The sequence below is a fragment of the Aethalodelphis obliquidens genome, unplaced genomic scaffold (genome assembly GCF_003676395.1).
Source record: "Aethalodelphis obliquidens isolate GAN/ISIS:26980383/991018 unplaced genomic scaffold, ASM367639v1 scaffold63, whole genome shotgun sequence".
NCBI classification, from domain to species: Eukaryota; Metazoa; Chordata; class Mammalia; order Artiodactyla; family Delphinidae; genus Aethalodelphis; species Aethalodelphis obliquidens.
The window spans coordinates 9,570,985-9,594,425 of NW_020838007.1; the positions used below are offsets into that span (position 1 = coordinate 9,570,985).

At 44.5% G+C, this 23,441-nt stretch overlaps 1 protein-coding gene across 8 annotated transcripts in view; it reads left to right on the forward strand.

The window, feature by feature from the left end:
• Positions 1 to 23,441, forward strand: part of DLGAP1 (DLG associated protein 1) — a 322,151-nt gene that overhangs the window by 166,290 nt on the left and 132,420 nt on the right. For all 8 annotated transcript variants that reach the window (XM_027088554.1, XM_027088553.1, XM_027088560.1 and 5 more), the window contains exon 4: positions 101 to 341. In XM_027088554.1, the coding sequence (XP_026944355.1) occupies positions 101 to 341 (241 nt within the window). The remainder of the gene's footprint in view (positions 1 to 100; positions 342 to 23,441) is intronic.

Sequence of the window (23,441 nt, forward strand, 5' to 3'; positions counted from 1 at the left end):
CGGGACGTTCTTCTGGGGGATGCAGTTTGGAGATGCTCCGAGGGCGAGGTGGCTTCTCCCCCGGAGCAGCGCGGTGTTACGGTCCCCGTCTCGCCCGCAGGTGAGCGAGATGGAGGTGAACGGGCAGTTCGAGTCGGTGTGCGAGTCGGTGTTCAGCGAGCTGGAGTCACAGGCAGTGGAGGCCCTGGACCTGCCGATGCCCGGCTGCTTCCGCATGCGGAGCCACAGCTACGTGCGCGCCATCGAGAAGGGCTGCTCGCAGGACGACGAGTGCGTGTCGCTGAGGTCTTCCTCCCCGCCGCGTACCACCACCACCGTGAGGACCATCCAGAGCAGCACGGGTGAGTGGGCAGAGCTGGCCCCGCGCCCGGGGGGCGGCACGACTGCCCCCAGACACTGCACGTGGTCCCCTCGCTGTTATCACACGGTCACCCTTCACCAAACCCCACCCACAGCCCTCGAGGCAGCGCGTCTGCTTCCCTGCCCGCCTCTATCCCCAGCCTCCTCCGGCCACATCCACGCACCCCCTTCTTCCTCCATCTCCATCTCTGGTATCAACAGAGGAGACTGCAACTGTGGGACCAAGAGGGATGGCACAGGGGGAAGATCTTCCCAAAACACCCACACAACATCCTAGGACCAGCACACTCATCCCACCCAACTCCTACTCTCCGTCATCAGGCCCCGCCTTTTAGGGGTGTGACCCCACCAGGAATCAGACACCCTGACTGTTGAGCATCACAGAGTTGGAAAGCTTTTTAAATTCCAAGAGATCCACAAAATGACTCTCCCAAAAGACCTGAAGTACCACTGTGAGAAAATAAGAAACGGATGATGCACACTTTATGAGTTTTCTTTCCTTATAACAGTAGGCAGATTTATTTCACCATTTTAAAACCTCCTAACTATACGCATACAGAGCCTCCTTTTCCCTCTAAACTGAGTTCAGGTTTATTCTGCTACACTGTCTTTTGATCTGATTTTAGTCAGAGAGACACAGAAGAGCTTAACTGGTTACCATGACACTGGACCTACCTAGGAACATAGCCACGGATTGTGTGTGACAGTGTACGTGTGTTTTACGGGTTTTGGGGTGCTTTTTTTTTAATAACATCTGGGTCCAAGAAGAAAATCCCCTCCATAGTTAACTAGTCTTAACTTTGATGGAATTCCACATTACTCCAATAAAGACTAATGCTACAAAAAGATCATCAAACCAAGAGTCAAGATAAATAATGATAAATTAATTAGAAGGAGGAGTCTGTGCTAGACTATTGTATTATTCAGTTTTTGTTCTAGGTGCCTCAAATGTAATTATCATTCAGCCTAGAACTTTTGCAGGCTTGAGAATTAATAGGTTCTTAAACCTGAATTAAAATCCTACTAACTAGAGAGACGGGGTTGAGATAGAATTTGCAAATAACCGTTAGAGGTGAAACAATAGGCATTCCTTCTGGACCAATGCAAATTGGGATCTCAGGATTAGGGGAAAGATGCTTCTAGACGTTACCCTGGCTCAGCAGCCCCTCCAGAGCCCAGCAGCTCTGGCCCTGGCTGGCTGTCTCCCACCAGAGATGGGGGGTGTGCATTCCTGCACACTAGGAAATTTCACAGGAACAGCCCAGACGAGGTTAATAAGTTAAATAAGGTTGATTCAGAAAATGAACACATTTTTAAATTCATTCGTGGGCATATTTATGTGTGTTTACATTTGTGCACTAAGTGTGGCTTGAAGGTCTGCCTGCGCCTCTAGCTTCCTCACTGTGTCTTTGGTGTTTCCTTGTTTCCCTGACCCTACTTCCAACTCCCCCCAGTCCTCTTCCGTGTCTGGTCCGTTCTCTGTATAGCGGCCTCATCACCCGCCAGCTACTCTTCTGTGCTGTAGTTACTCCTTAAACATGCAAAATGCAGATCCTTGCCCAGAAGGACCGAGGGAAGGAAAAGGGCTACTGGCTCACCTCCACCTCCACCACCCCTGCAGGGAGCAGTGTTGGGGGTAAAGTGACAAGGACTCCAGAATGGCTGTTTTCAGATCAACTAAGAGGCGTTTGTGTTTCGTCCTTTAAGAGACAACTTACTTACTCTTTGTACTGTGCTTTTCACCCCAAATGCGCTATTCTGACCTTCCTAAGACCCTTCCCAGCTGCTCTGGGGGTTTGCAGAGTCCAAACAATAAAAATCCAGGTAAAATCCAGGTTGCCAGTTACATCGGAATTTCAGATCAATAGTGAATACTTCTGTAGTGTAAGTATATCCCAAATATTGCATGGGACCTACTTATACGACAGAATTATCTGTAGTGTCTGCAGTGTTTGCTAAATCCGACAAGCCTATCAGAGAAGGAAGTGAGCAAGGCCTGGGAGGGCGTCCTGTGCTCTTCCATTTAGAATGTAAATTAAGGGACTTCCCTGGTGGCACAGTGCTTAAGAATCTGCCTGCCAATGCAGGGGACAGGGGTTCCATCCCTGGTCAGGAAAGATCCCACATGCTGCAGAGCAACTAAGCCCGTGTGCCACAACTACTGAGCCTGCGCTCTAGAGCCCTAGAGCCACAACTACTGAGCCTACGTGCCACAACTGCTGAAGCTTGCGCACCTAGAGCCCATGCTCCGCGACAAGAGAAGCCACCGCAATGAGAAGCCCATGCACCGCAACGAAAAGTAGCCCCTGCTCGCCACAACTAGAGAAAGCCCACGTGCAGCAATGAAGACCCAACACAGCCAAAAAAATAAAATAAAATAGAACGTAAATTAAATTGGAGGGGCTTTAGCCAGAGGCCCTATGTGGGAGAACAGCCAAATAATAAAAGAAATAAATGAAAACACCACCAAGGTGACAGCGACTGCTCCACCTTGGGCTCCACGTGCCTTGTCCTAAGTCCTGGACCCCGTCCACCTGCAGCCGTCTAGGTGGGAAGGCTCCAGGCTTGGCTGCAGCCGCAGGGGTTTAGGGTCAGGAAGATGTCACAGGGAATGGTGAAGCATAAAATAACAGATTTTTGTACAGGGCAGCTGGTGACCTCACCCTTCCTCATCCAAGTCAACATTATGATCTATCATTTTTACAGTCGGGGAAAAGTAAGCAAACAATTTAAGGGCTAAATATTACAGGAGTTTCTAAGTAAGGCCTTTAGAATTCTAATACCACTTTTCACAATTTCTCTATGCCATGAATTGGTTCTTTTTAAAAAGTCGCTTTAGGATATAATGAGATTCTGTGCCCTTCGTTCTACTGCTCTCATAATTCCTGGGCTTCCTCCTTACCCCTCTTCCTTCTCTCTCTCTCTCTCACACACACACACACACAATTTTCCCTTTCTCTGTCACGTGATGTCAGTACCATCATATTTTCTTCTACTGGTTTCCTTCCATAGAAAATCTACTTTCTCATAGGACCTACTAATTTTTGAAAGCGTGCGCTCATCTGTGTTCATCAGGAACTGACTTTGCTCTAATTTTAACCATTTCCCCATGTACACAGGTCAAATTTACATCCGTGTTGGGACATGAGGTAGATTTCTCCTTTGCTCATTATTCTTGGGACATTTACAACAGATTCCATTTGTCTTAAACTTCGCTTTGCCTGAAAAAACAATGCTTCATTTTTGTCAAATGCAGTTAACAGCTATACCTTTTCTCCCCAGGACAGTACGTATTCTGAGTCTTTGATTTTTGTGTCAGCCCATTTTGAATTGTTCAAATTTTCAACAAAATAGACTATTAAGCTTTTCTCCTCCAGCCTCGTCCATTCTTTATATGAGCAAAATGACACCACCGACAAAGGTCCACAACAGTGTCTGCTGCCACGTGGGAGAATCAGGAAGATGGGCTTGGCTCTAAATGGCCCTAAGGAGCCCCTAGTAAAATGATCAAAGATTAACGGAGCCTTGGGGACCAACCAGGAGCTGAGTTAGGGAGTGATCTGTAGTTACGCTTCTTTTGATTCATGGACTTTGCGGTTTATCTAACTATGATCCAGTCCTGTGTTATCTCAGTATATCATCTGCTTCAAGCACGCAGATAATCTCTCCATCTAATAGATTCAACAAGTTTTTATATAATCTCTGCACCTGGGACTATTTGGTGAGGATTAGAGCTACTGTAGGAAAGTAAAAATTTTAAGAGGGCAGTTAGCCTCATGACTGTGGGAAAACAAGCACCCTTCCCTCAATCGTCTGAATATTTTAGGTGAAAGTAGAACTTGGTGCTAGAAACAGACCCAGACCTCCACTTCAGAGTATTGGCTTCGACTGGCCTCCTTGTGGAATATGCAAATGCAATTGTACGCGTTTAAGGATGAGGTTTCTTTTTTACTTCCTACACTAAGATCCAGGGTCTATCAAAGGCATTACCGCATTGCAGCTAGACTTCAATATGGTGACATCAGGGGCCTGGATAAGCAAAAAGAGTGTATCATCATCAATGGATCTACTCATACAGATACACAGACACACACGTGGTCAGCAGAGACAAAAGGCATCGTTTGTAGTTGTTACCCAGCAAGTCGTAGGCAGGCGGGTCAGTGGGTATGGACAGAGGGAGATTTTTTAAATAAGCACGTATTGCTTTTCATGATTTTAAAAGCCAATATAATATTTGAATTAAAATAATACTCTTTGACAGAAATAGGCAGACTATCATGATATATGGTCTTCTCTGGTCTTTTAAGAAGTTTTCACTTTGAAACTACAAGTTTTTGAAGGAAGCTTTATGTAGCAATCATATAATACTTATAAAGAGTAAGTATATGCCTCCCTGTTGCTCCTCGAGTTGGGCCTGTGTGCTATATTCTTTTATTAGGGGAAGCTCTTAGAAATGGATGGGGTTGAACTGGTCTCCTGTTCTTGCTGGAGTCCCCAGGAAGGGCAGCGAGGGCCCAGGACAGAGCGTCACCCTGGCGAGCAGCCAGGGCCCTCCAGCAGGGAGTCAACACACTTTGCCCTCTTGAGTGTGGCTTGGGGCCGCGGTGATCACAGCATGTTTTCCAGTTTGATTTTTCTAACAAGAGAAATCACATTTTTCTTTAAATAGAGACACGCTCTTTGCCTCTAAAATATCTTATTCTCTTCCAAAATGTTGATGACGGCCAGAGAATTGGGACGAGATATGAAATGTTGGCTTTCATCATTTTCAAGGAACTTCTTTCCATCATCTTTTATTTTTAACTTTTTGTTTAGAAATAATTATGTATTTACAGGAAATTACAAAGATAGTACAGAAGTCACTTATACCCCTCACTCAGTCTACCCCAATGGTTACCTCGTAGATAACAATACAATATCAAAATTGACTTTGGCACAATGTAGATGGGTAGTTATCACAAGCGCAGATTCTTGCAACTACCACTGCACTCGAGATACAGAACCATACCATCACGACAAAGATCTACTCTTGTCCACATTTTACCACTTTGAATCAAGTATAGAAACCTAACCTCCCTACAAGTCCCTTTGCCTTCTCTCACTTATAATATAATTATCTTAAATATTTTCTCTACATACATGGAGAGCCACATCACACAACGTTACACGTTTTGCTTCAAACGTCAAATATAATGTACAAAATATCGGAGGCGAGAGAAAGTCTATTGTATTTACCCATATTTTTTTGCCAAATTGCCAAGTTTGGGAAATTTTCAGCCATTATTTCGATGACCACTTTTTCATCCCCACCCCACTTCTCCCATCCTTCTGGGACTCCTGTGACCCAGGAGCTACGACTTCTTCAATGCGTGGTTTGAGCAGAGTTTCCTTCGAAGAGGACATGCGTGGGCTGGCACTATCCTTTTTAAATCTCTATTAAACGACTTCTTCTGCCTGGCAAACGTCGAAACAATTCTTTCCACACACAGAGATGCCCCACCTAACGTGACCCAACTTTCACACAGGGGAGACCACCCAAAATTACATTTCACTCTGCACCCTGTGCTCAATGCCGTATCACTGTCAGAGTCCAGTATCCTCCTTCCCAGTCCTGTCCAAATACTTTTTCTCACCATTCTGCAAACTATGGGATAAATTGTACACTCTTTAAAAATACTCAACTACTCAAAGCAAACACTCAACAATCTTGATTGAGAAAAAGGTGAAGACAAAAAATGCTCAAGAAAAAAAAAAAAAAAAATGCTCAAGGACAGCATATCCATTGTCCTTCAAACCATCTAGGATGACTTTAGTGGCATTTGTCACAGTGGCATTTTAGTAAAGCACAGCGTGTCTTAAAAAGTAGTGCAAACGCCAGACATTCTCTGTTTATTTAGCCTTTGGAATTGCCATGTGTTTGCTCAAGTCAGATGGCAGCTACATCAATATCTTTTCCAGTTTTATTGACAGCACATTTACTGTATCCCATTAAATAAAAAGAATGTTTAAAGAAGCTTGCTTTTCAGAATTCCCTGGCTGTCCGGTGGTTAGGTCTCCATGCTCTCACTGCCGAGGGCCCAGGTTCAATCCCTGTTTGGGAAACTAAGATCCCACAAGCCGTGTAGCACAGCCAAAAAAAATAAAATAAAATAAAGTTAACAAAAAAGAAAGCTTTCTTTTCATTTAAAAATTAGTTACCTGATACAGCCACTATGGAAAACAGTATGGAGTATCATCAAAAAATTAAAAATATAACTACCATATGATCTAGCAATTCCATTTCTGGGTATTTTTCCAAAGAAAATAAAAACACTAATTCAAAAAGATGTATGCTGGGACTTCCCTGGTGGGCAGTGGTTAAGAATCTGCCTCCAATGCAGGGGACACAGGTTCGAGCCCTGGTCCAGGAAGATCCCACATGCCGCGGAGCAACTTAACCCATGCATCACAACTACTGAGCCTGTGCTCTGGATCCTGTGAGCCACAACTACTGAGCCCATGTGCCACAACCACTGAAGCCCGCACACCTAGAGCCCATGCTCTGCAACAAGAGAAGCCACCGCAATGAGCAGACTGCGCACCGCAGTGAAGAGTAGGCCCTGCTCATCGCAACTAGAGAAAGCCCTGTGCAGCAACGAAGACCCAACGCAGCCAAAAATAAACAAAAATAAAATAAATAAATTTAAACAAAAACAAAAAGATATATGCACACCTATGTTCATTGCAGCACTATTTACAATAGCCAAAATATGGAAGCACACTAAGTGTCCGTCAACAGATAAATGGATAAAGGAGATGTGCTGTACACACATATAATGGAATATTACTCAGCCATAAAAAAGAATGAAATCTTGCAATTTGCAACAACAAGGATGGATCTAGAGGGTATTATGCTTAGTGAAATGTCAGACAGAGAAAGACAAATACTGTATGATTTCACTTATATGTGGAATCTAGATAGCAAATTAACAAACAGAAAAAGGCTCCCAGATGCAGAGAACAAAGAGATGGCTGCCAAAGGGAAGTGGAGTGAGGGGATGAGTAAAATAAGTGAGGGAGATTGAGGCACAAACTTCCCGTTATAAAATAAATAAGTCACAGGACGTAATGTACAACATAGGAAATATAGTCAATATTGTAGTAACTTTACATGGTGACAATTGGTAACTAGACGTGTGATGATCATTTTGTAATATATAAAAATATCAAATCGCTATGTTGTACACCTGAAACTAATAGAATCTTGTAAGTCAATTATACTTCAATTAAAATTTTTCTTCTTTTGTAACTAAGGTAATAAAAAGTTCAAAATAAGAAAATTTTAAATAATAAAATCAAAATGAGTTACCTAAAATATAAATAGCTGTCTATCAGAAAAAAAGAAAACCACGTTCCACAAGTCCTTAGTACTTTCTTAATTGCTTAAATCAAAAGAATGCAAGCTTTTAACTTGGGCCTTCGGCAGTCTTGAGGTCTCTACTAGTCTTACATGGTATAAGGTCTTGTTAGTACCTTGTGACCCAAACTATAGGTTAAAAAGTTTAAATACCACTTAATTTATCGCTTTGCACCTGTTCAACAATTAGCCTTCAAAACACAAAGCTACAGTTCTCACATACAAGATTTTCCCCATGAATATTTGTTGATAGTTGATTGATAGGTGCAAATGTAAGATTTCCTCAGGAAATTTTCTACTTCACTGAATTCTCTAAGTTTTTGCGATGACTCCGACATCTATACAGAAGCAGAAAGTTCTTTACTTTTTTCTCATGCACCTGAAAATAAACCAGTTCATTTTAGAAAGAGTGGGATGGTCACATGTCTCTCGCACACCATCTTGAGAAACAAAGTTTCAATCATTTTTTATTTGGGGAAAGGACTTCCCAAAATGGGTGAAATAGTGAGACTCAAGGAGACTGGTAAATGTTAACTTCTGCAAATAAAGGCTTCCGTTTATTCTTAGGCTTTTAGTTTCTACTTTATGTTCTTTCCCCACCTTGTCCTAGCCAAAGCCCCATGGAGGTTACACCCCTACCTCTTCCCTCTCGTATCTGTAAATTTAAAAATTATACTAATATTATTAGCCTCAGTCCTGACCTGGCCTCAAATCTCTGTTTAACCCATGAATAGCTGAATAAGGGGGACTTCATGGAATGCTGATCCCATCTCTGGAATAAATTTTAAACTATGAGAAAATCTATAAAAGATTTGTATCAACATTGATTCCTTTTTTTCTAGCTTTCTCTTAAAATGCATATTATTCAGTCCCCAAAGTACTAAAGTACGGTGAAAGGCCAGAAAAAATACTGATAAGCCCTAAAGGTGCTAAGAACATGGAATTTCTTCCTTATTTTGAATCTCCATTAAAAACCAAAAAACAGCAAAACTCCCACTCTTTGCACCCATCCAAGCCATAAGATACAACCCAAGCGGTGTGTTGAAATCTCTAAAAACTTTTTGAATGTTCATTATTTTTGACCTCTACTTCCCTTCAATGAAACTGTTCTGCAGAAACAATCTGACACAGAGAAAATTTTATAAAGATGTTCACCACAACATTATTTACGATGGTGAAAGATTTGAACCACCTTTGTTGGTGGTGAACATTTGTCTACCGGTAGGGAAACGTTAGGTAAATTATGGAACATTCACTTCAATGAATTATTATGCCAACCATAAAAAGTATATTTAGAAAGAACTTATGATAATATTTAGGGGAAGAACTTCTGATATTATATCAGGCTAGAAATCTACAGTATATTGAAGCACTGTCCAAAATTGTGTGTTTGTATATGCGTTGAGTACACACAAACCTGCATACGTAGTGCAGAACTATGTTAAGAAATTGCAACCAGGAAAAAAAAAAAACTGGGAGGAAATAAATGCACTAGAATGTTAAACAGTGATTACCTTTGCTATTGGAGCCAAAGATGGTGTGGGTCTTTCTTTTTTTATATATATAAATTTATTTATTTATTTTTGGCTGTGTTGGGTCTTCGCTGATGCACTTGGGCTTTCTCTAGTTGCGGCGAGTGGGGGCTATGTTCGTTGCAGTGCGTGGGCTTCTCGTTGCAGTGGCTTCTTTCGTTGCGGAACATGGGTTCTAGGTGCGCGGGCTTCAGTGGTTTGGGTTCACAGGCTCAGTAGTTGTGGCGCACGGGCTTAGTTGCTCCGCGGCATGTGGGATCTTCCCGGACCAGGGCTTGAACCCGTGCTCCCTGCATGGGCAGGAAGATTCTTAACCACTGCGCCACCAGGGAAGCCCTGGGGTTTTCTTTATACTTTATTTTCCAAATATTCTGCAGTGGGCATGTTTTACTTTCATAATACAGAAAATGAATTTTATTTTTAAAACAGAAATAGCTAACATTTCAGGGTTAGGGCTCCATTTGGAACACTAAATTAAATTTTAAAATTAAATTAAACCCTAAATTAAATTTTTGAAGGATCCTTTGCTTTGTCTTCCCCACCTCATAGGGGTAGCAAGTGAGTTTTCTATAGATTTTGTAGTTTTTCTTTTTTGCCTTCAGATGTCAGAGGCAGTTCATTTGCAAACAGCAGTTGCAGGTGGTCTTTGAAGAGAAGGGCGTTTAGGACAAAGGCCTAAAGCTACATAAAACCAGCTTAAGGGGTCTTTGGAAGCATAAATCCATGCTTTTGTAGTTCTTATGCTGACAGAGCTAAACGCTCAGAGGCACGCTGTCAGCTTTTACCTGTGTTCCAGCCAGAAAAGCTCCCCAAGCAATTATGGGGAGAGAAGAGGTTTCTGCCACCACCACGATCTAACACAGCAGAGGAGGCCACCCGTGTTTTTAGAAAGGCGAGAACTCTTTAGAAAGTAGAAACAGTGAAGTGCTGGATGGAATTGTGCAGAGTCCCGGAAGATATTCATCATCCTTATTCATTAAGAAACAAAGTGATGTTGACAAATTTACAGCAAAAAAGAATTAAGAACTCGTGCTTCATGAGAAGTGTCAAAGCCACAAGACAAAGGCCAGTGCTCTGGGGGATTCCTGTGACCCTCGGCACAGCAGTCTGCTGGCTGTGGAAATGAACATCACTGGGCTCATTGGTGGCATTCATCACAGCATCTGCCTTTTCCTTTCCCAAACCCTTTCCTTTGTCTACACCTCCTCTTTTCATTATTCTTTTTCCGGAGAGAACTCAAAATCACTTGGCCTTTTCTCACCCATTCCAACAACTCAAGGGGAAACTTTAGGAAAGGTGAATATTGCCATGCTAACCAATTCTCTCTCTTCTCACCTGTGTTCTCCTGGAACTCTGTTTAAGGGAACACGGCACGAATGAGGTCCAGAAACAAGCAGTTGAGTTCCCTTCGTTCACATGGTCACAGGGCTTTGGACAAAACTATTAATACTGTGGGCTGGCGATTCCCAATCGTTATTGTGTAGAACACGTTAATTACATCAGAAGCATTGTGAAGCCTTCATCTAGGGAGTGAAAGAGATAACTCTGCTGTGTTATCTACTGAATTTTAAAACCTGTATACATTAATTCATACCTTTCAACCTGGTAGTAGATCTATATAGTGTTCGAGCTGAATACGTGAAACGGGAGGATTTTAACCAGATGACGAGTGGACGAAGCTTACTTCCTGCCTGTGCTTTACAAGTCCGCCATGATCTTTAACGATAACTGTGTGTGTTCATTTGCAGCCTTCCTTCTGGGCTTGTACCTCCACCCACCTATTTACAGCCTCTGGTTGTTTGAAAACCAGTGGACTCTTTGAACCTGTGTGTCGTTTGTAACAGTCCATTCCAAATACACTCCTCCGGGTTTCAATTACATAATAGGGAAGCCCTAAACCATCTTAGAAAATCACACATGGTTTTGTTTTGCTTCCAAAGAAAGACTTAATAGGATTACATTACAGAACAAGACACCCACACTTCTCTCCCCTCAAACTGGTTCTGAATCAAAATTACGGATTTTTTTTTTTTGAAAGAGCAAGGGGAGATTAAGAAACTTGTGGTCCTTGGATAAAGTTCTTTCTTAAGGAGCTATTTCTGATGTTAATACACCTCCAGAAGCACTTGGACGATTCAGAATAGGGCAGAATCTTCATAGTGTCCCCGCCTGCTGGCCTATGTTTTTCTGTGTAACTCAGAATGGTAAATCATCGTCAAAACCTTTTATTTTTGGATGCCCCATATGCTCCTTTTCTCTCTTTCCAAATAGTCTGAGGAAAAGGCACAAGCAAATAATTAAAGCCTTAATGAAATAGGCATATTGATCAATTCTGCTTCCTGGGCACTTCCTGGGAATGTGCCTGGAGCAACTGTGGACCTGTGGATGCCCACTAAACATCTGCAGGATGCCAGGCTTCCTGTATGCTCTGTTTCCCAGGCAGCTCTTTGTATATTGCACCTGTCACGCTGCGTGTCAGAGGAAGAACCACCAAATATTTATGTACTGAAGGTTATGATCAAGTGAAAGACGAAAAGCAAACTCTGAGTTTTGCGAATAAAAATGTGAGCGAAAACATAATTATCAATTCGCTGCTCAATTCTCCCTCCACAGAGCATGTTCTACGCATACCATATGCCTTCATTTTATCCCCAAAGGCAATCTGCACAGCCTCATACTTCTAACTCCTAACAAGCTACTGGAAAATTTACTCCTCTCACCTTTTCAGCTAAAGCCTCCCCCAGCTTGACAAATCTTTCCAATGACTGCATAACCCTCGATTGTCTGAACTTATGTGTCCACAGGCTCCCAACCCCAGGCATCTTGGATTTACCCCATCCTCATCCTTATTTCTCCCTCCTCCTAATCTTCGTGATATTAACACGGTTAATATCAGCTGTTGTCAGTTTCGGTGCCTAGTAAATATTCTGGGAAAGGTGATTGGAAGTTCAATCAGTTGCAGCTGTGCCAAACTCCACTGATAAAGCGGTGGATGGTGGGGAAAAGCTGGGAGGGGGAGAACTGGCCGAATTACCTTGATTCGGAATTCACCCTGATTGTATTTGGTGGTGGTTCAGGTTCTGCCTTGTGTGTACAGATTTCCCAATAGCCAGTGTCTGATCTGTCACCAAGGCACTGTTTCATGAGGATTCATTGACGATACTGACAGCTCTAAATGCCGATAATTGATTTTTCAGAAATATTCCCTGTACCTTCCCCACCCCAGCCCTCTCTTTACCCATCCCACCCCCATCAATCTGAGCACATCTGAAGGATCATTCCGGAAAGAAAAGAAAAGTCGTAGGACCACTTCACTCTCTTATGTTTGGCTTTCAAACTGGGGAGCTGATGGTAAGAGGACTGGTCCCGTTGAGACAGAGTTTCTTCTATCTTTGCTACACAAACGTGTAGTTTTGCAAGCTGCAAAGGGTGGCAACTTAAGCATTTTAACTAAAATTGTCATCGCCTCCTTTGCCCGCCCTTTTCCTCTGCCCCAGTCCCCTACGACTTCAGCTGCAGTGGGCAGGCAGTTACTGAAAGGGGAAGCCTGAGATGTGATAAGCCTTTGCCAACAAGCTCCCGACCCACCTGACATTGGACACCCCAACTTTAGTTCCCTTCAGGGGGCCTGCTGAAAATCACAGCCTGTTGTTACTCGAAGGAAATAACACCCCAGGCAGTTATAAGCTCTTAATAACAGATTGAATAAGGTGGTCAGATATTTCCCGAAGGAGAGCCCCAGGGTAAGACCTTCCCATGGGAAACCCTGGGTACACAGGAGATTGAAGGCCTTTTCCATGTGAAACGGAGACCAAGGAAAAGGGAACCAGCCCCACGCCTATCACTTCCCTTGCCCCCAAAGTCCAGCCCGCCCGGTGCCTCAGAGGCCACCCTTCTGAGCCCCCCACAGACCCTGCTGTCACCCACCAAGAGGTGGGGAGGGGCCGAGAGGGCAGTAAGAACACTGAGATCCCCCATTTAGTAAATGCCCATTTGGGGTTGCAACCTCAGGCTTTAGGACAGAGCAGAATGAAAATCGAAACTTCTAGCCATTAACCGCTCCTTCCTTCCCCCCACCCGCCCCGGACCCAGCGTGAACTCACCAAAAAGGCCTCTGACCGGGACGCAGGGACAGCCTGTCAGGACCCTACAGTGCACACGTCCATGTCCTTCTCCGTGCTCAGCCCCTCTGCCCATCCTTCAGCCGCATCATCACTACCAGGTGGGCTTAGGTCTGCCTCTCAACCCCAGTCAACACAGCTGATTGTCTGCGTGGGCTCCACGAACCGCTTTTCAGGTCTATCTCACCTGGGTGGCCGTTTCTCCTTTCTTTGTTTTACATTTCATTTTCGTTCCAGTAGACCAATTGGACGTAAACATTTCGCCTGGCTCTTCTCTAACTCACTTTTTATACTTCATAGTGATATGATCTGATTCATTTTTATGATGAAAGAATTGATCACTGGAGTCATTATGGGAGGCATGGGGCTGTGGCGTTTATAGACCCCCCAGCTATCGGTTCTTATGTCAGTTCCTGAAAGAAAATGTGATACGCTGGTTGGTGTTCTACTTCCTTTTGTGTGACCCTCTTACAAGCAGGGGCTGAGCTCACTGGACGTACAGCCCAGGCCTTGCCCCATACGGCCCCTCCCGCCTCTTGGCCCTCTTCTGTCCCAGGCACACGGCCTTCTGGCTACCCCTGGTCCACAGCACATCCCAGCGCTATCCCATCACGGCTGTCCTCCGGCCTGAGCATGCCGCCTTCTTGGCACACCTGTACGCTATCAGCTGCTCACAGGGCACTTTGACCCACGTATGAGGAGCTCTGACCTCCTGAACCTCGGCAAGTTCCTGCCTCAGGCTCTGGTGCCTCTGCCTGGACTCCTCCCCCGCCACCATCCACCCCATGATCCTCATCCCTCTGGGCTCTGTCTCAGGACCACCTGCCCTGCCCCGTGGCACTCTCCTATCCCTTGCTATGCTTTCTTTTCTCTTCACTTACTGCTAGGGGTCATGAAATTCAATATTTACTTGGGTATTTGTCATTTAATTCTAGACGACTTTCTCTTATTCACTACTATGTCCCCAGCTCTTAGAACAGGGACATCTGTAACAGATGCTTTTAAAAGATCTGCAGAATGAATATGAGAGCCACGCTTCTCTCCCCATAGACATGACCCTCATGGAAACAATGTGAACCCATCAGACCATGATCTTCAGCCTTTTGAACCCATGCCCCCTTTGGATAAAGAAAAAAAAATCTCATGTCCCCCTGCAGGGCCTGTGAGCTAGGGGTGCAGTGGGATGGGCGGGGAGAGGGGTGGTGAGGTCGGTGAGTGTTTTCGGATCACCAAAAGAAAGAATGAGGCACAAACCCTTCAAATCACCTTTCCTAAATATACCTTCTCTCAACCAGGGATTCGGTGAGAGTAGGGAAGATACGGTTTGAGATGGTCTTGGTTTAGGGTAAGTGGTCTCTCCTAGTGTAAAATGAAGGACCATAGGGTATTCGTGGAGAGAGCCCACTGCCCACAGAAGCATCCCTCCATGCCCCGAACTGTCTGTCCTACACTACTTAAAACACCTGTGCTGCCTCTCCTGTGTTAGAGGGATAGCAGTGATTCACCGTCCGTGGACTTAAGCTTTAGTGTGTGTGCTGATCTACCTAAAAAACCCAGATTCGGGTCTATCCCGGGAAGGTTCCCTTGGATCTCAGAGGCAGGACAGCATCCCTGCTATTCCCGTACCACCTACCTCTGATCTATGTACCAGTGAAGCGTGGCAGCAGTGGAAATGAGGAGAAAAGAGGACTATCTAGTATTGTCTGATCCTTCGGTCCAGAAAACACTTCTCTGTGCCAAATCTGAGTTCAGGGCCAGGAACACCAACATGATAAGAAAGCACCCTTGCCTGGAGGACTTCCCAGTTTAGCATGGAAACCAACACTTTTCATTGCAATGCCATTTGCAAAATGCCCAATTTTTGCATTGCTTTGACAGTGGCAGAATTTTCTAGGATTGGGTGCAAATATACATGTTCTCTGCAGACTGAAGAGAGGCTGAAAACCCTGGTGTAATCTGTCTCCCTGAATTATTACAGGATTTTAGAACGTTGACATGCGCAGTAACCTTGAACTCCTCAGGCATCTCATTGGGAATTCAGTTCCAGCTCAAAAGTGCTAACGGTACAGTTTACATCCAAATGGAGCTTCTCAGATCAGAAGAGTTGGTTCAGTACTGCTCTTGATTCGTCCATGTACAGGGAAGGACTCCTAAAATGCATCCCTTGGAGTCAAGGACTTCTAAAGGGGTATTTTTTGGTGACTGGTTGGAGGGTGAATGGACCGGTCCAGAATGAAGGAAGGTGTCGGGGGATTGGCATAGATGTCAGGGTACAATGCAGTTTTCTAATTTTGTTTAAGCCAGGATTTGGATTTGAGTTTACTTGTGGGTTGCATTTCCTTCATAACACGGACCATCGTTTGCTATAAACACCTTGAGAAAATGTGCTACATATGTTTTCCCATCATTGTATACCCAATGCCTGGCATAGACTAAATGCTTAATAGATATTTGTTGGATAAATTAAACAAATAGACTTTGTACAGTTTCTGCATCCCATTCTCTCTGGAGAGTGGATTCAAACATACTAAAAGCTTCCCAAGTGGCTGAAGGCATCCCATTACTCCACTTAAAAAAAGCTGGTCCCTCTCTCCTCTCTCCCTTTCACCTGATAAAAAACAAAAAAAAAAGAAAAAATGCCCTATCTGAGTTCCGGGTGAAAGGTCCAGGGTGAAAGGTCCCCTTTGCAAGTACTGTCCAGTGTGCTGTTTGGATTTTTTTTTCTTTCCTTTGGGAAAGCTCATTGGAGTCCTTTTGTATCCTTTTGTTCCTTCCACGTTTCCAAGCTTTAGATCCCTTAGGGTTAAATTCCTTAAACTTGTAAATTTCCTTGTGAATTCTTGTTGGAAAGCAGGCAGCAAGATTAAAAGCCATTTAAGTCCAGATGCCTGTCACAAAGAGGCCCCTTCCCCTCTGCCCTTCCTGAAGGTGTCCTTGGAGGGGGAGGGCCCTTGACAGTAAGGTGGGATCCTGGGCTCTGGGGTAACCAGCCAGGACTCAGCCGCCCCCAATACTTCTCAGGCTAAATGAGTTAAGACGACCCTGTATAATCTTCAAATTAGTGAATCCGCAGCTCTGACAATAAAGGCATCGCTTTACCACGTCAGATCTGTGTTCTGTCTCAGGAATTACAAAGAATGAGTCATATAAGGTATTTCTGCCATTTTCTCACAGATTGAACGATGCCATTCGGAATCTCAAAGGAGATTGAGGGCCTGGCTGTTCATTCCGTGAGGGTCCCCTGCTCTAAGTCCTTTTTAAGGACTTTGTTTCTGTGCCTCTTTAATGTGGTCAAAGGGCTCTAAAGGGCCCCTTTCAGTCAGACTGATACAGCCCTTGCCTTCACAGAAGATAGGAATCCTACCTTCCAGAAATGCAACAACCAGTGCAGAAGAACAAAGATGTCAGTGATTACAACGCATCATTGTAAGCACGGTATATACACGTGTATAAGGATCTCTTTTCTTCTGCCTCCATCAAAAGCAAGTGACAAAGTGCTCTTCCAGAGACCGAAGCCTGAATACCACCGTCTCTCTCCTTTTCTTTTCTCAGACTGACACATAGTTGCAGTGAGAGAACTCGCAGAGTCGTGAAATCCTAAGATACGAACCATATCCAGAGGGGTGGGTATTCGGATACATGGGTATATAAGAGGCCAGCAGACAGATGCTAGATCTCTGCTTACTAATTCATCAGGCTTTTAGCAACCCGTTTCTCCATCTCAGTCCCATGGAGCTAACCCACAACATCATCCGTAATGCCCGGTGATTACTCATTTCTCTCTTTCCGAACTCGGGTCTTCTCTTAAATTCCATATCAAAATTCCTTTTTTCCCCCAATTCCTAAACTCAGTGGTACCAGCATCCTCTAGATTCTTACGAGTACCTCACTATCAAGTTCTCATGGGGGGGATTTTTCTGCCAGGTTATATGACTCTAGTGCTTCGTTGCTCCCAACGTTTCTTGCTTGCTTGTCCCTGGTAAGCTCACATCCTCCTCGGATGGGTGTAGCGCTCCGATCTGTATCCCCTCATTCCGTCAGCTCCTGTTTCTCTCTGCATCCAGCTCGTAACACCATTCGACCAATCGCTATCACACATGCTGCCTTCATTGGGCCTTTTCCTCAATGGTCAGAATCAACATTTACATCTTCAGAGCCCACTTAGGTTCTCATACCTGCCAGCACTTTGAGCAAGAGAATTTTTATCATGTTTTCCATCATCTGTCCTCGCCCTGGAGCTGTTGCTGTGTGAACTCTGCAGGGAGGGTGAAGGGAAGAGATGCAGCCCATGCCCGTTGAGGCATCAGTGCTGTACCTGAGTGTGAAGACAGAACGCCCACCTCTGCTCATCACCCATGTGCTCGGGGACTGGTATTAAATGTACGGTGGCCATTTAATGTATGGCCGAAACTGGGTCCCTTTGGAGAGTGAAAAAGGCACCATTAATATTTACACTGAGGGCTTCCCTGGTGGCGCAGTGGTTGAGAGTCCGCCTGCCGACGCAGGGGACACGGGTTCGTGCCCCGGTCCGGGAAGATCCCACATGCCGCGGAGCGGCTGGGCCCGTGAGCCATGGCCGCTGAGCCTGCGCGTCCGGAGCCTGTGCTGTGCAACGGGAGAAGCAGCAACAGTGAGAGGCCCGCATACCGCAAAAAAATATATATATATATTTACACTGAGATATATGCTCACCCTATTGAAATAGGATTTTGAGTCAGAAAGTGTGTTTAAGACCAGGACCCTAGATGAAGCCGTGTCCTAATGCTCCTTTGCTGATGGTTCGCGCAGAGCAGCCTCGTGTAAAGGATGACACTGTGATCACTGAAGGGTGATACTTCTGAGAGGCAAACACAAATGACTCATTCCAGCTGCAATATTTACACAAGTACAACACAGTACAGTACCGGGAGGTGAATAAAGCACTACAAAGCTGTATTCCCTACCCCCCACCGAAGTTTCCTGAGAAGTAGTCTGAGAAGTTTAAAATATTCCTTTCCAGAAAAAAACCCTGAAATAACCCCTTCATTTATTTTAGATTCCTTTCAGATAGCCTCGCAGATGGTTTGCTGAAATCATCACACCAACAAAATCTGTTTGGCTCAAAAAAGTAAAATAACCCTACCAAATTATCTGCATTTCTCTGTAATAAAAAGCTGAATTTCTAAAACAAAAAACTGCATTTCTTATTTCCATCTATTAAACTTATCCCTGCTCTGCATTTTGTCAGCTGAACTACAGAAATAATTCCTCAAAGAGCCACATGTTTTCCCCTTTATTGCTGAATTCTGGAACCCCAAAATATAGTGTTATCAAAGCTGACTTTTCCCTGTTTGCTTTTCTACATATGCATGTCTTTTCTCTTGACACAAGCCTTGTATCAAAACATCCAAAAGACGTTAAATACTAATACATCCAGGAGGTGTTCTTTCTTACTCTAATTGCAGGCATCCATCCAGTTTCCATGGCATCAGCTCAGGAACAAACAGACAAAGCTCAGATTAAAAATACTTCCCTCCAGGAAAGATACCTATGACCAAACAGGCCAGTCAGTGGGACAGCTGGGGAGCAGAGTCCCATGTTCGCTCAGAGGTTTCAGTTCAAAGTTGTTTTGAGAAGATTTGTAGAAATAATTGTCCCTCCCCACCAATGGTCTCGATGCAAAGACAAGCATGCCAGCCCCCCGGGGTCCCTGGTACCCAGGACACATACCCTCCCGTGGGCTCTGCACAGTTTCCTCCTCAAGAATAGGATGTGAGGAGATGCAGTGAGGTGACTCAGCCTCCGAGATCCTATCTGCTGTCACTGCAGTCTTGTTTTTACATTTTTCAAAGCATCTGCTCCTGGGTGCTTACGGTTTTACAAAGCAGTCTTAATGTTCCCAGTAGTATATTTGTCCAGATAGAGCCATGCCTGCTGCTGCTCTGGGAACCGTCAAGATTAGAGGCTCAGCACGGGAAGGCGACTCTGGGGAGGAATTTGTCTAATGTAGGGCATACTCATCCCCAAGGGGATTCTCCACTGAGCGCTGTTGGGTGACGTCTCCCCCTGGCGGCTGCTGACGTGCGCACAGGGGACAGACCGATCGGCAGCTGGGATGCCTTCCAGGAAGTTGCAACTATATACTTAGAGCTGATTCACTTTGTTGTACAACAAAAACTAACACAACATTCTAAAGCAATTATACTCCAATAAAGATATTAAATAAATAAATAAAATTTTTTAAAAATTTCAAGAAAACAGAGAATTTATCCACATTGAATGAATTTTTTTTTTTTTTTTTTTTTTTTTTTGGCCATGGCTTGTGGGATCTTAGTTCCCTACCAGGGATTGAACCCATGCCCTTGGCAGTGAAAGTGCAGAGTCCTAACTACTGGACCAGCAGGAAATTCCCTCGAGTGAACTTTCAGATAAATATCCCTTCATCTTCTAAAAGGAAACAAGTGAAAAGCAGCCACTGGCTCTCTGGACACACACCCCTCCTCATGTTCCCATTTCTTCATCAGCGGCGGGGACCACCATCCTCTCACACTTAAAGCCGTTCTGGCAATTTCTCTCCTCCGTTTTCTCTGATTGGTTCGCCACAAGCCCCGTTTGCCCTTTATAACATTTCTCAAGTGCCCTGTTCATCAGTTCCTCCAACCTGTAAACATACAACTGGCCAATAGCATTCGAAGGAAATGGGATAAAATTCAGAGCCCAGGACTCCAAAGGCTCCCGCTGACAGGGAGTTCTGATTCCTCAGCTCCAGACTTTCACCCCCGGGAACAGCTATTTCTGGTGACTCAGAGTCACGGGCTTCACACTGGTTCAGAGATTCTGGACTAAGCGGTTTCTATTCCCATAATGTGCCTGAGTCCCCATCCTCCTTCCTGGTCCTTCTTTTCTCCAAATGGTCTTGTGACCAGCTGGCGCCCCCAGGCTCTACCCCCTCACAGCCTTGGGGTGGATCCGACCTTCACAGAATTTAAAACACCCAATACCCGCTTGCTTCTCTTTGTCCTACTAAGTAATTTTCCTGCCTGTTTCTAAGACCAAATTCCCATCTTATACTCTTCTCTAGGACTTGGGTCCCTGTCCTGTGTCTTCTCACCCAGTCACTTATAGCTTCCTGGGTGAGACAGAAGGTCCATTTCCCCTGCTGGGCTCTACCCTCGGGGTCCACTGTGCCTCTCAGGAACTTTTCAGCTGCCCTCCCATAAGAAGCATAAAGAGATTGCAATTTGCACACCCCTAGTCTTGACTTATGGAGTCCACTCCACCAGGGAAGTACTCACAGTTGAGCACATAAAACACACCGCTATTTTACAATTCAAGGCGGTCTCAGGAAACTCATAGATACAGAATAAGATAAATGTGTACATCTCAACGTCACCCCGGCAACCTGGCACACACTGAATATCTGACACAGTCACTTGTAGGAGCTCTGTCTCTCTCACCCCACGACTCTGCTGTGATTCTTGATTTCTATTGCCTTATCCCTCTCTACATCCGTCTGTCAGATCCTGGCTGAATTATCTCCATTTACCCTATGGAAACATCACTTTTTGCTCTGGGCTCGAAATGTACCAACACGGATTCAGAAGGAATCTTTTCGCCATCACACTAAGTCCAAGCTATTCCCGGGCTCATCCCCTACCCCTTCTCTGCACCAGCCTCTTCTCCACTCTGGCCCAACTGGCCAACCCAAACCCAGCTTCCGTACAACCTCCAGCCCCTCAGGATCCCCAGCTCAACTCGCCTGCACAGATTTCATCCCGTAGGTGTGTTTAGAATCCTCCTCCCACCTTGCTCTATTGTTTTCTTTGACTTCACAGCATTGTCGTTCTCCTAATCCCATGTTATGATTTTCACCTTCTTAGAGTCCTCACCGACTTGTGGGGTGGGGGGGGAATTGCTTCAGAGCACCCAACACAGGCCCTGCCCTACCTTCTCACCGTCAACCAGAATGCCACAAACTGACGTGGCAGGATGAAGAATACCTCCAGAATGCATTCACCCTCAGAGACCTGAGGACAGTGGTTATTTCTCCCTGCTTCATGGAGTGTTTTGCTCCTCTGATGAGATCAGACCATTTGTACATCTAAAAAGCCATCATCAGGCTTCCCTGGTGGCGCAGTAGTTAAGAATCCGCCTGCCAATGCAGGGGACACGGGTTCGAGCCCTGGTCCAGGAAGATCCCACATGCCACGGATGCAACTAAGCCCATGAGCCACAACTACTGAGCCTGCTCTCTAGAGCCAGCGAGCCACAACTACTGAGCCCGTGTGCCACAACTACTGAAGCCTGTGTGCCTAGAGCCCGTGCTCATCCCCTTTCCATGAAGATAAATAAGTAAATGTAATTTTTACATATCACAAAAAAATAAAACAAAAAGCCATCATCCCCTTACATCAGCAGCTGATGCAGGCGGTACCAACACTGAACACCAAGCAGTAGAGATGCAAAAACAAAATGCACCCCCTACCAGCCTCCTCGCCCAACATATGCTCCCTTTTGTCCTTTCCAAATAAACAGATCTTCAGTGGAGGAAGAAACTTCATTTTAAGTGTATCAGGACACTCTGACTTCAGCTTTAAAATCACAGAGGATTGGTGGCCCTGCAGATAATTATACACCAAGTTGCACTGAGTCAATTACCCTGAGTATCTGAGTTTCCCTTTTCTCTTATCTAGCTAATCATAGTCGGCAAGGAGCTATCCCACTAATCTGACTGGCGTACATTTATGCAGCGTTGGCCTTCCTATTAAAATAGATTTTCTGACAAGTTTCTGCCTGGGCATCGTGTAATTAAATATTTTGCATCTCTTCAACGTGCAGATTAGCATAGGTAGACAAGAGAAAATCAGGAATGGCTTTTGTGGTGATCTGGGGGCTGGCTTCCTGATGGCCATAGAGTTGAACAAGGCCAGGATTAGTAACCTAGATCCCAGTTCTGCATCGCCAGCAGGCCTACCTCCTTCCCTAGTTCTGGAACACTAGAGAAGCCAGTTGAACTTCCAGGGACAGAGCGTCTTGATTTCCCAGTGGAGGAAAAAAGTTAATAAAGAAGGTGGTTGATGACAGTAATTCAGAGAGCTAATGTCCGTCTCCCCAAGAGTGTAACAGGAGAACTCATAACAGGAGAGCACTTGGAAGCTGAATAGTTAGCAAATAGCTGCTATATGCAGATCTCAGACCAACGGGATCATCTGGCCCTCACTTATAGAAACAAGGTTGGCTTCCCAGGGCCTGAACCACCGCCAACGTAAATAAATGGGGAAAGGTACGGAGCAACCTCGGAGAGCTAATGCCTCCGATTTCACTGTCAACTGGGAGTGAGAGTGGGCTGTGGTGTGCTCTGATGCCCAGTAAAAGAATAAATTGCTAATTAAAATGATAAAATTGCTTTTGAACTCAGGAGACCAGGAGAACTTTATAATTGACTCTTATAATGTGTTTTTGGATGCCTAAACACAACTACTAATTGTTGGGAGTTGGGAGGGTAGAGGGTGGATAGGGGAGGGCATCCATTTCGTTTTGTATTAAAAATAAAAACACTCCAAAAAATGTACATAAAGGAAAAGATTACTTCTCTCCTCTGTAAGAGTCAACCTTGATCTTGAGCTAAATTGCATTACCAGAGGCAGCTTATACAGCAGCCAGGAATTTGTTTCCCTTGATGTAGTTTTGATGATATGTTGAAATGATTAGTAAATCGCTCAGACTTCTCCTAAGGATAACTCCTTATACACTGAGGTGAACTAAAACAAACACTGCCTTGAGCAAATACAGAGAAAAATATGGGCCACCATTGTGTCATTTTCAGCATTTTCCCCTTACCTTTTCTTATGTGAAATATTAAACTAATTCCTCAACTCTTCTTAAAAATAGTATTGTATGGTGGAATTATGGAACTATTTAGGTTCCATTATGGAACCTAATGGAACTATAAAATATAAATTAAATATAAATATAAATTGTGGAACTATATTAGGCCATTACATTGTTACAATTATAAATATAAATACAGGCCAATAAATTTAAAGATTTTTT